We start from the raw sequence: 12,999 nt of genomic DNA, 5'->3' as shown, positions 1-12,999 counted from the left end.
TCAATCCACTTGTACAAAGCAATGACGGGTTTTAGATGTGAATCTGGTATCGCGATAGCTATTTCCGAATACCAGTCTTTCTTTCTTTTCGGTTCTTCAACGAGTTTCGCTTTCTTAGTTCTTTTGTTGAGTTGTAATAAATGGTTGTACAACTCTACTTTTTGTGATTGATTAAGATTTTGATTATTTAAAACCGTTTTCGTATCCAAGTTTTCGTCAAGTTTTGGTTGCGAATTGAGTCGTCGATAAACGTCTTCGGGGACTAAGATCATCTTCCTAGCCATTTTTGATAGCTCTACTTATAGCCGCGCCTGCCGCACTGCTCACAATTGAAAGAAGTGGTGCTAAGAGTAACGGTAAAAAACCTCCCTTCTGTATTAGAATCTTTTTCCGTTTTGCGATTGTAGTGGGTTTAGATATCTTCCGCAAAATATGACAATGTCGCTTCAATCGCTTCTTATGATCATCTGACAGTTTTACATTGCCACGCAGAACATTTATACAGCATTCCACAATAGCCTTAATCGCGTCGTTATTAGCATATTTGATGGCGGCATTTCTTTGACACGAATTACACTTAGACAGATATTTTAAAAACTCCTTATGATTATGAATTCTCTTCATTTTGGCATAAAAACGGCAGCCTCTTCTCCTGGTATAAGTCCGGTTCGTAGTCTGTGATCGTCTGACGTAGTTGGTTTCAAATCCACCCATAAATACCCAAAGTCTCTAGCGATTGCTTGATGAAAGGCGTCGATGACGTATTTACTGTTAGTTGGGGAAATCTGTCTAGCCAAATGAAATATCGCCGATTTGTCACGTGGTGTCTTGAAAATTATCAGATAGTGCGCGTTTAAATTTAACGTTCTTATTTCCTTCCCAGGATAATACAAATTTTGCATAAGTACAAAAACCGACGTGTTTTTATGATGAGAACCTCTTATAAACAAATTCGTGACATCCTTGTTATTAGATATTTCACAAAGTAAATCATCAAGAATAACAAAATTCTTGACATTTGGGTCTAAAATTTTAACGTCTAATAACCCTTCGTGAAATTCAACGGTGGGTGTATCATCTAATACCGAATTAAACAGTTTGGGTTGATATTCCGTATAGCACCATATAATTCTCTCTGGTGGGGGTGAAATACACGTATCTTTATATTTGATAAGATTAGCCACGAAAAAGGATTTCCCAGACTGAGTCGCACCCGCGATCAGACCGTTAAAAGGATGTTGCAACCTGAAATCCATTTTAAAGAATGACACATTTTTCTCAAATCAAATAGTTTTATTCACAAAAGTTGTTTAGCGTTACAGACTATTCTAGCGACCATACATTTGCAAAATTCTTCATTTAAAAAGGTTTTTAAAGTAAAAATTTTATAAATCTCAATGTAGTCAAGATTTCTTATCGCAGTGTCGTAATTCATTTCAACACGCATATCCCAGTCTTCAAGACAGTTGTGTTGAGTCTGTGACGGATGGTCCACGGTACAACCGTAGCAACACTGGCGGATATTAACACGCAACTGCTCCAAAATACTGTCCTTTAAAAGGTCATATATCCTATTTGCTTCATTAAGGTATGTTACAACGTCTTTATACATATCCATTAGCACTTTGGTGAGAGCGTAACCAATGGCGAAACCCTTCTTGGTTGGGAAAAACTTGCCGTACAATTCACCGTACCCCGGAACCATCTCCCGGATATCCAAAATTTTTCGATTCTGATACGTTCTTAGTTCAACACGTTTCGTCTCGGAACCGCTGAAAAAGCACGATGATCCTGGGGCGTCATCCTTCTCAAAGAAAGCTAGTATTTCATCCTTCTTTCTGTATAACTCATGAAAATCGGCTTCGTCTAAGGTGATTCCCGTAGCACTATCTCGAAGTCCTAGACGGACATCTAGTGTAGACGTAACCTCGATGAATTTCTCTGACGAGACGGCGAACAAAACTTGGGCAAACATGCTATGAAAATTTATATGTTAGGAACATACAAAAAAAAATATTTACTAAGTAAAAAAAAAACTAATATACTTACATAGATGATTTCGTGTTGATACTTGTTCCTTAGAATGTTCTTTTACCAAGATCCCACCTATAGTTATACTATAACATTACGGTGGAGATGCAACATTGTACCACCATGCCTTCACCACCCACACCGCGTTGCTAGTTCACCACCCAGCACCACCCTACCTTTGTGCGTTCACCACCAGCGCCACCCTGCCTTTGTACGTTTACTACTCGGTGGAGCGGCCTCCGCCGGGTGGAGCAATCTCCACTCGGTGGAGCAGTCTCCACTCGGTGGAGGCCTTCCACTGTATACTCCCTGGGACCCGCTCGAAGACCCTACTTGTAAGTTATTAGTTTTTTGCTTATTCCGAGCACCTAAAAATTATCAATAAATAAATACAATTCGATAAAATTTCTAAATCAAAGCTATGTTTGAAAAATTATTAGCCTAGCTGAATATTATTATTATTAAAGTAAGCACAAAACAGCAACAGCTAGGGTTTCTTACGTTTAAAAAACACCAATACGTGATATAAAACTGTCGTTTTAATTTATTTAAACAATTAATTTGATCATCTCCAACATAAAGTTAAGTTTAAATGAAATTTTTTCAAATAAATACATTAAAAGTAATTAAAGTTTTTCCGCCTTGAGCCACACTCCTTTTTTTGGCTGGATCACTCCAAGTTTCGAGACCACTGATAGTTTTTCCTAAAATTTAAAGTAAAAAAGACATATAGTGAACACATTGCAATAACATGAAATTTTCATCTTAAGATTTTATTATATGCACTCCAAAAACTAAATTGTACTCTTAAACTCTTAATCCTCCTGGAAAGTTCGAATGGTCACTTTTATTTCTAGGGCGTGTATTAGGGAATTGGAAAAAAAAAATTGAATAATATTAATGGTCCCTCACACTGTTACCTGATATCTACGTCTTGCAGTGAGGGTAGGTGGTGTCTAAGGCCCTTACCGATATTAGGTGATGTCAAGGGTCGTTAACGAGGATAGATACAAATGATGACCATAAAATTAATTTTCTAGGACTCATTATTTTCTAAGAGTCTCGGGGCTCTTAGAAAATAATGTCGTATCGTTTTCCATTACACGCAGCCATTTTCTCTGAAGGGATGCGATTCTGAACTTTTTTTATTAATATATTTATCAGATCAAGAAAACCTATTTTTTGTGGGTCTCTATGTTTCCGATTCATTTGTGGCTTATCTAATGTGTTTTCAAATTCAACATAACCTTTACTTTTTCATGAGTTCCACAAAGAATTTACAGTTGCTGCCTTAGAAAAATATGAATTCTAGAAGAGTTAAGGGAAATATGTGACAGGTGCTACAATCGTTTTTATTTCATCAGTCTCTAGCGCTACATTTTTTAAATAAGGCAAGACACATTGCCAAATATGACTGTTCATACGTAGTTCCACAGGTACGGAAGTCGATGAGCTACTAGAATTCCGGACCGAAATTTTTAAATGACTTTTGTCACCCTTAAATACGCTGTTAAGACCAACCTAAAATTATTTTCTTTTACAATTTCTAGATCAACCTTGATTCTTGGAAAATTAATTTTGTTCTTTTTATTTTAAACAAAATAAAATTGTGAAAGTTGTATACTTGATGATTTTATACAATAAAAATATTATATGTAGAAATATTTAATATCACTAAACGCTCGTAGTCTTTAAATTTTTAAAGAAATTGACTTAAGAGATACGGTAAATCAATATGGTTGTGGTATAAAGCATAAACTTTTGGAAATTTTATAAGAAATAAAACCTTTTTCGTAATTCCTCTTAAAACAATTAGCAGAGGCGGATTTATCCCGTTAGGCAAATTCCAAATTGGATCTTGTTGCTGAAATGAGGAGGATGCTCGCTCTATTATAGGACAGGTGGTTAGGAAGCCAGATCCAATCCATGCGAGTGAAAAGGCTCTAATTGGCTCAGTTAAAATTTTAACAACTTTTAAGAATTCTAGAATTTTACTAAACACCTACACCATCGGCTCAAGTTGGCGAAAAGTGGGGCGAGCAAATTATGCCCAATTGAATAAATGTCGCCAGTCCGTGACCGACCTTTGATTTTGTTTACAACTTTATCCCCAAGTGAAATAACGAAATCGATAAAAGTATTCTATACTTACAAGTTCCGAGTGTTCGCTGGGCACGAGACGGTAACGACTGAGGAGACTGGCCATGGCGAGCTTCGCTTCCAATTGGGCAAACCTCATTCCAATGCAGTTCCTGGGGCCGGCGCCAAATGGCTGATAGGACATTGGAACTATGTTCTTTTTGTTTTCAGGCGAGAACCTTATAAACAAAACAATTGTTCGCAATTAATTTTACATTGAGTATTAACATGTTATAGAAATATTCCTCTTAATTCAACCTTGAAAAATATAAATTGCCGGTTAAATGCTGGTTTTGAGTTGAGTTTACCTTTCAGGATCGAATATTTCTGGACTGTTCCACAGCTCTTCGTCAGAGTGTAAAAGGGCAATCGGTACTTGAACTGTCAGATCTTTTGTAATTCTCAAATTTCCGTATCGTTCTTCTTTTGAGACAGCTCTTGCAACTCTTTATTTAAACAAAAGAACATCATACAATTTTACTGGGATTTTGTTAATAAGGTCCTAGGTTCTCACTTTGAAAATATTTAATCGAAAACAGGATAAGATTTGGTAACCACAAGTTCGTTTAAATTTAACTAGATTTCAGCGCTTGTGTATGAAAGTTGGACAGAAAAATTTCAAAGCACGGAAAAAAGTAACTATCTGAACTTCTAACTGAATATAACATATGACTTTGATGCCCTTTGATCCTCAACACCTGATTCTGCTATGGTTGACAAACCTACTTAAACAGAAGTCTGGAAACCGGAACGCTTCAAAATAAATAATAGCAGAAGTTTATAATAAACCCCTTTGGGGGAAGCATTCAACTTCCCATTGAGCCCATGTTATTTTAATGATACATCATTCCGCCACAGTTCAAAAACCGTGCGTCACTACGGTCGCTATTCATTCGTTCTTAAAATCATGAAGTTTATTAAAATAAAAGTAGTACCAGAGGTCAACATTGGAAGATTTGTTTCTTAAAAATAAAATGGCGGGAATCTACCGAGTTGGCAGTGGTGTTAATAAGGAAACGCAATGTAATTTTTATATAAAAGATAATTTAAATAAGTCATGTCAGTTTCGTGAATCAACAATTAAGAAATCAGTTAGTGGCAAGCGAACTAAAAATATAGAAGAACCTTTACATCAAACAAAAAGGATTAATATCGACGATAAGGTTTGTAGGTCTATAAGCCTTGTTTTGGTTACATAAAAAATATTGGTTTTAAGTAACTTTTAACTGGTCCATGTTTATAATAATATCTAGCAAATAAATGCTGAATATTGCTTTGGCAAAATTTCAATATGGATCAACAAATTAGAGAATTTGAATGAAATTAGGCAGAATGTACTGTGTCTGGAGAAAACATCACTGAACACTAAAATGGTAAGTTATTTGAACAAGAAATATTAAAATAAAAATTATTTTATCTAATTTCATTCTTTTATTTTATACAGAGGTAATTAGAAATATCCCGCAAGGACGTATCATTCCTGAGTTAAGTTCGGAGCCTGTAAGACTTTTGGTTAATAATAAAGGGGAAGCAACTATGTATACGATTTTTAATGGATCTGTAGTTCGTGGAAATCTATTTGAAAATGAAGAGTTATGCGAGGCTGCTGCCTGGTCATTTTTCAAGCCAATATTTGAAGATGGTTACATATTTTATGCTGGTGTTTCAAGTGAAGTTAAATAAAAATTAGACTCCCTTCCATATATATACCTAAAAATATTTCAGTACACGTTCAACCATCTGCAAGATTATCCCCGAAGTTGTGTGCAGTTTGGTTTTAAAATTCCAAAAATATGCCAAGAAAATATGAGAAAACCATACCTCAATGTAACCCATGTAGAAATGTGTTTAGACATGTGCTTGCGTTAGGGTTACAGAAGGAGAAAAAAGTTTACACATCTCCATCATCCAAGTGAGCCTTAAAAAATTTATCACCTTTGACGAAATCCACGCGCCTAGCCAAAGCACGTGTCAGTAAACACAGACTTGTTGAAGCCAACCAGAAATTAAGAGAAAAGTGTGACCAACTTAAAATAGAACTTTCATCGAAACAGAGCTGATATGACAAAATTGATAAACAGCAAATATAAACGAGACTTACAAATTATTCTTGATAGAAATACTGATACTAGTGCGATATTCAAAGAAATCTGGGAAGCAGACTGTTCACGTCAAGAATTTGAAGAGATAGAAGCATTCCTTAGGGCCCCTTCCCCTCCTGTACAGCCCTGATCTTTATTTGTTAATTAATCACAAGTTGTGCCCGCCGAACCGTAGTCAACTTGTGCGTTCAGTGATAGAATGTACATATTTACAAAAGTAAAGATAATTTGGTTACAATACAGTTTTATTAAAAAACCAATGGAAGCTGAAATTGTCGTACAAAACGATAATTATTGTACAGTTGGCAACATTGGTTTGGCGGCCAAAAATTTGTTAGTTGGAGAAGAGTAGAGCAAAGCGCCGATTTTTCAGACATCAACGACGCTATGATCTATCTAGGTGAGAAAAATTCAAAATGTATGGGAAACGTGTCGCCATCTATCAATCGTAGGTGAAAAGCTGCTGTCATAGACAAATTCTTTGTAACCAGTATTTTGCCTGTGCCAAATAACTTGTGCCACCCTTAATAATGTGATGTTAAATATTCTTTATTTTAAATACTTATCCCATGATTTAAGCTTTAGCAGTGGCTTGTCGCAGCAAAGCAGCCTACAAAGCTTTAGCTTCTTTCAACATTATTCAGTTGCCAAGCTGGCATACTCTTCAGTGCAAAATGTCTAAACACCTAGATGCTCCTGGAATTAATTTTCAATATTTGAAAGAGCAAAAACGCCTTTATGAACATTTTGCGAAGAGCAAATTAAACTAGGCTTTTAACCACCAAAAGGTGATGGATGTCTAATATTCGATGAAGTTAATGTTACAGCAAAGAACACATGGAACATCAAAAGTCACGAGTTAATTGGATTAGCTATGAGTTGCACGCAGCTAGCTTCACTTGATGACATATACAATGAACTTAAAGAGGACAAACTATCGAAAGCAAATTATATGCTTCAATTCTATTGGAGGGACTTAACTGTGGATTTCGGTATAATAGGACCCTACTTCTCATCTGAGTCAACAACTGACATGCATTTTATTTCTGCCTGCCTCTTTGAAACGCTAAGAGTTTTTCATTTGTACAATTTCAAAGTTTCTGCCATCATTTGCGACGGAGCATCTTCAAACCTTGGCTTAATGAAACTCACCCAAAATTACCAAGGTGCATACGGAGTTAAAATTCTAGAAAATGGTTCAATTGATGTAGAGGTTAAACCTTTTTTTAAAAAACCCATTCATTATTGACGAATTAATCTATTGGATCAGCTGTCCTTCTCCTGATGTATGTTTAAACAGAAGTTCATAATAAAGGGGCTTACTTCCTTTTTTTATTAACTTCTGGTATCATTTTTTTTAAGTTGAAAGGCTATATCAACGCACTGTTTTCAACAAAAGAAAATGGGTCTCGTCAGTTTGTGAATGAGGGTATCAAATTTGGGTGGAAATCCATAATTGATATGAAGACAAGAGAAGATAATAGAAGAGATGAGCATGTACCACGCTTGGTTCCGAAGTTGCTTCAAAGCTACGTGACAAGGGATGCATGGACCAAATTAAACGTTCAACCGGCCAAGATAATGCAGGTGATGGTTAATTATTTTCTGGGGCCCAGGCAAATGACATGTTTTATTTGCCCACCCCCTTGAGGGGCCCCTACAATTAATTGTGGCTTCCAATCTGTCCCTAATTGGTCTTTTCCTATCGACCTCTTCAGTGGTGTAGCAAGGAGGGGAGGTAAAGGGGCATTATGCCCCGGGTGCCACTCATTTGGGGTGCCAAAATCTGTTTGACGACCTTTTTATCATCGAACCGCCAGTCATTAGAGGGCGCACCACCACTCATTAGGTGGCACCTTTTTAGGTATATTTAAAGCAAAATAAAGCGCCATTCAAGAGATTTGCTCTGGGTGCAACAAACCCTCCATAAGCCCCTGGATCCTTTGGATTTTAAATACATCAGCACGGCCCCGGTTGATCATCAATCATTTAACCGGTAGGTCTGGGCAGAGACTAGATTTTGAAAATTCCAAAGGTTTGCTTCTACAGATATCTTCCTTCGGGGGACCTGCTTCCGAGGGAGCTCTTGTCCCGGGGTGTAGTAACTGGAGGAGAAGGGTGAAGGGCGACGCACCTCCTAAATATTTTACTGGGAGATATAATTAATGTACTTGCCCCCTTCAACTACTTGGTCAGTTAAAAACCTAAAATTGGGAAGTTGGATGTAATGAAGTCAAGTCATTTTCAATCAGCGCTACGTCTTTAGTTTTGAATAAAATTATCGTAGAAATTTTTTAAAACCCTATTTGGAAACAAGGGTTATCAAATTTATTTTAAAATTTTCTTAAAAGTTCCTCCCCCCCCTAGGTTTTTTTGGTCATTCCAACATTCCTGCCCTGCCCTTATGTTGTTGGGACCTTTTTTTAGCATTACCCAGTTAATTTTTCTCTCTCCCCTCCCTGAATAGCCCTGTTAATTTTTGAAAATATTTCATACAGCAAAATGATGTCCTTGCTGAACTGTATGAATATGCTAACCCCAAGAAAGGGCCTAAACCACCAGATAGTGATGAGACCATGGCCACGTACAAATATTTAAAGGCAGGTAATCTTCTCTTTGAACAAGGTATGCTGTCAAAAAAGAAAGTTTTTACAACGAAGGATGAGCCCATGAAAAATATGGCAACGGGTCTAAATTATCTTAAAGAATGGCTAGAATATTTAAAATGTATGTTGTCATTAAAGTAATTTTTCCATTAATTAAATTTCGTTAAACATTAGGTACAAACAAGAAATATTTTGTATGTACCCCGAGAAGGATTTCATTTCTTTGCAGGTAGAAAAAATATTTTTTTGTTGTTAAATATCTGAAAAAGTGACATAATTAGTTACCAAAAATGTGACACTATTTCTTAGTGAATGATACGAGCGAAATAAAAGTTAGGAGGGAAGAAGGGAAAGTAAGCCTTGGGAGGAAAGGAAGTTAAAAAGAATAAATACACCTCGTAGTGAGGAACTGAAGAACTATGTAGCACTGGTCAAAGCCAGTGTATTTCTTATTTTTAGTCGATATGTGGAGACGTTATCGCCATCTACCTATGATGTAATACCAGACTTAAAAAAGAGCCAGAAAGGGTGACAATACAGGGCTCCCAGAGTTCCTATAAATTCCTATAATTTCTATATCCTCCTATAATTTCCTATTTTTTCAAAAATGATCCTATAATTTCCTGTTATTTCGACATTTTCTAGTTTTTTCTATAGCTTAAACCAAAAATTCCTATATTTTTAGAAATAATGTATTGAAAACAGCTTTAAATTCCTATTTTTTGGCAAAAAATGTTCCTATACATTTCTAAATTTTCTATGAATATTCCTATAATTCCTATATTTTTAAACAAATGGCTGGGAGCCGTTTTTGTGGTCACACTTTTGGAAATTATGTAACTTTTGATATCTGTTAAGGTTTTGTAATTTTTTTAGACATGGGATCTATTGCGAATGATGGTTTTTGTTATGGCGGGTGTTGTGAAGTCATTTTCAACTAAATACCCAGGATATTATTTAATAGCTATTCGTATTAATGGTAGTGCAGTTGAGCGCTTATTTGCTCAATACAAATTTAACGCTAATGGAAAGCTTACTGCCACAAATTTCACTACATCTCGCAAGTCACTTCTTACACAGAAAGAATGCATAGGGAATCATCATGCAGGCAGAGGCTATAGAAATAAGAGACTATATGTGCATGCCCATTTTGATAAATATGTAAAAAAAATACATTCTTAAAAAAAATAGAAAATTTTGTAATATGTAAGGAACAAAATTTAATTAATCTCCAATTGTATTTAATAAATTTAATGGTTATTTAATCTGAAATTGTATTTAATGAAATGGTTTCTAAACATACTTTCAAAAATAAATTAACATTAACTGATAATATAAAAGCAGTATCCTGTTCACCCTCGGTCTTGTTTGAAATAAAAACGCCAACTCTGGTCTTTTCGCAGCTAGCTAGTGCTTAATATGAGTTTAAAATGAACATTTGAGCCTTTGGAAGATTTCAACAGACCAAAAAGTTGGAGGGGGAAATACCATTAGTTGCCCCTCCCAGCAAACTTCTAGGGAGAGGCATTGCCCCCCTTGCCCCCCCCCCCGGGTTCCTACGCCCCTGCTTATTTCTTTAAGTAAAGCTAGCTTGAAATACGAAACACCAAGCTTTTTCGACTTTCCAAGTTTCTTCAGAAACAAAGCTTATATTCGCACCTGTTTCTATACAAAATTTTTCTTATGAGATCAGAATGATATTTGAAGAGATATTTGAATAACGCTTGTTAGCCGAACACAGTTAAAGAGATTTTTAAAGAAGTGTTACTACTTCGCCTCAATTAAAATAGTTTTTCTTTGTCAAATGAATTTAATAGATACTTACAAAGGAGTAAGGTTATAGAACCTCAAGGTTTCCGACATCACTTGGTCAAGGTATTTCAACTTTGCAATACTGGAATAGAGTAGTTCACCCTAAAAATAAAAATAAGAAAAAGGTTTTCCATGAAACGTTTCCGATATATATATATATATATATATATATATATATATATATATATATATATATATATATATATATATATAAACATACAGACGTACTTTTTATAGTACCACACGATTAAATTATGTCATAATCATAGACATAATAAAGAAATAGACCCAAGATTCTACCATAGCCAACTATGTATGTATTTAGTTGGCTATGATTCTACGGAGGGTTAATACGGGAGCGATAACTAGCAGACAACCGGTATTTGTTCCGTATTCCTGTGGTACCACGTTTAAGCGACGCCTGTCGATTAGGCGAGAAAATAAAAAATCATCACGTGACACGTCACAAATGATCGTTTTTGTAATCTTTTAGGTACTCTGACGTGATTCGCGAATATTTTGATTGTGAGAATTTAAAATAAGGTTAATTTTTATTATAATTTTTAAATAAGTTAATTAATTCTTTCAAAACCCAAATAAAAAGCAGCAGATGATCTTATAATTAAAAACAAAAAAATTCTAATTGCAAAATGATATTTTGTCAAAGGCTTAAGTAACTCGTGTACTATCCGGTGTGTTTTGGTTATGGCTTGTTATGGGATTCTAAATTGTAAACAAAAGTAAATGGAATTTTGAAAAATGGATGATTCTACATTGGATTAATACTATGACTCCAAGATTCTACTAAAGGTAGGTAGCTATTGTCCTTGAAATAAAATTAGCTTTGACAATTTAAGTCTGATGGCTTGACCCTTCATTTCTAGATTTTTGTCCTTCGCTAATTTGTGGAGTCTGAGCTTGCAATATAAATTAATAACTTTCTTAATGATGATGTTCGATTCCAACTTCAGCATCAAACATGTTCGTGGTGATCTGGGAAGATGTCCATGCCAACAATATTTCATCTCTTCATAACAACTAAACAAAATTGGCTAAAAACCAAGGAGATCTTGCTCAAATTATAATAACATAATTAAACCTACACGAAATGATCCTTGGTCAAATTTTAAAGGTGAGATGTTAGCATCACCGGTTTTTTCTATTTCACTTTCAACTGGATGTACTTTCTTTAAATTAAATAAAAAAATATTTAGACTTTTGTTACTTGTTTTAATTCTATGGAAACCAAACCAGAGTTGGAATGGCTTTTGGTGTGACCCACCTTTTGCCATTTACAATTTGTATATCCTGTTCTAAAAAGTGATAATTACAAATTAAATCATGATTTGAATGTGTCGCGATTTACAGCAATTGTCCATTGAGAAAGTATTGTAGGTTTAGTTATAAAAAGATTTTAAATAATAATGAATATTCATCGAAATAATATGATAATTTAATCCTACTTATGGAATGAAACCTTTTCCGGTATTGTTTTATATGTTATTGCAATGCGTAAAAACACTAAAATTAACTTTTTTTTACCAAATAAAAACAGATTTTTAGTAGAAAACACTTTTTCTATAACTTTTTAATAAAAAAATACCCAAAACGAATTATGAAACATTTTAGCTAACATTAAAGTACTACCCGTTTATCAAATTCACCCCTAAAGTTTTTGCGTCTGATTTTAAACCGGATAAATATTCTTAAGCGTTAGGTACTACGTGGACTAAGCCAAGCGCTCACTGCTCCTCGTAACGTCTCCGTCCTGGCTTCCACAAGCCTCTGCTTCGTAACGGAGACAATGCCTTGTGGAAGGCAGGACGGATACGAAACAGAGAGCCAGTGGGCGCCTAGTCAAGTTTAGGGGCGCTTTATAACTAGGATTAAACTATCATATTATTTCTAGAGGACGATTACACGTGTCTATTGGTTTCCCTAGCGTTAGCAAAGTAGGAGGAATCTCGTGAAAAAGCAACCTTAACGTTAAGTAACCGGGTTCAAGAATGTCTAGGGGTATGATATAGGTCAATACACAACGAGAGTACGGGTGTCCAAAAGGTTTAATATATTGTAAACCAAAATAATAATAGCAATACAAATAACAATAAAATACTTAAACAGTGAGAGAGAGAGAGAGAGAGACAGAGAGAGAGAGAGAGAGAGAGAGAGAGAGAGAGAGAGAGAGAGAGAGAGAGAGAGAGAGAGAGAGAGAGAGAGAGACAGAGAGACAGAGAGAGAGAGAGAGAGAGAGAGAGAGAGAGAGAGAGAGAGAGAGAGAGAGAGAGAGAGAGAGAGAGAGAGAGAGA

The 12,999-nt window shown here is 35.4% G+C and overlaps 1 protein-coding gene across 1 annotated transcript; it reads right to left on the bottom strand.

The window, feature by feature from the left end:
* Positions 1 to 2,552: 2,552 nt before the first annotated feature.
* On the bottom strand, positions 2,553 to 4,642 carry LOC149944441 (cytochrome P450 3A19-like). The gene is made up of 3 exons (XM_090175275.1): positions 4,479 to 4,642; positions 4,184 to 4,349; positions 2,553 to 2,735 (listed from the first exon to the last, which is right to left on the bottom strand). The coding sequence occupies exons 2-3, from the start codon at positions 4,313 to 4,315 to the stop codon at positions 2,658 to 2,660; spliced, it is 210 nt and encodes a 69-aa protein (XP_090031401.1). The 5' UTR covers positions 4,316 to 4,349; positions 4,479 to 4,642; the 3' UTR covers positions 2,553 to 2,657.
* Positions 4,643 to 12,999: the final 8,357 nt, after the last annotated feature.

The sequence above is a fragment of the Leiobunum rupestre genome, chromosome 5 (genome assembly GCF_980474605.1).
Source record: "Leiobunum rupestre chromosome 5, qqLeiRupe1.1.hap1, whole genome shotgun sequence".
Classification (NCBI taxonomy): domain Eukaryota; kingdom Metazoa; phylum Arthropoda; class Arachnida; order Opiliones; family Sclerosomatidae; genus Leiobunum; species Leiobunum rupestre.
This window is presented reverse-complemented; position numbering and strand designations above follow the sequence as displayed.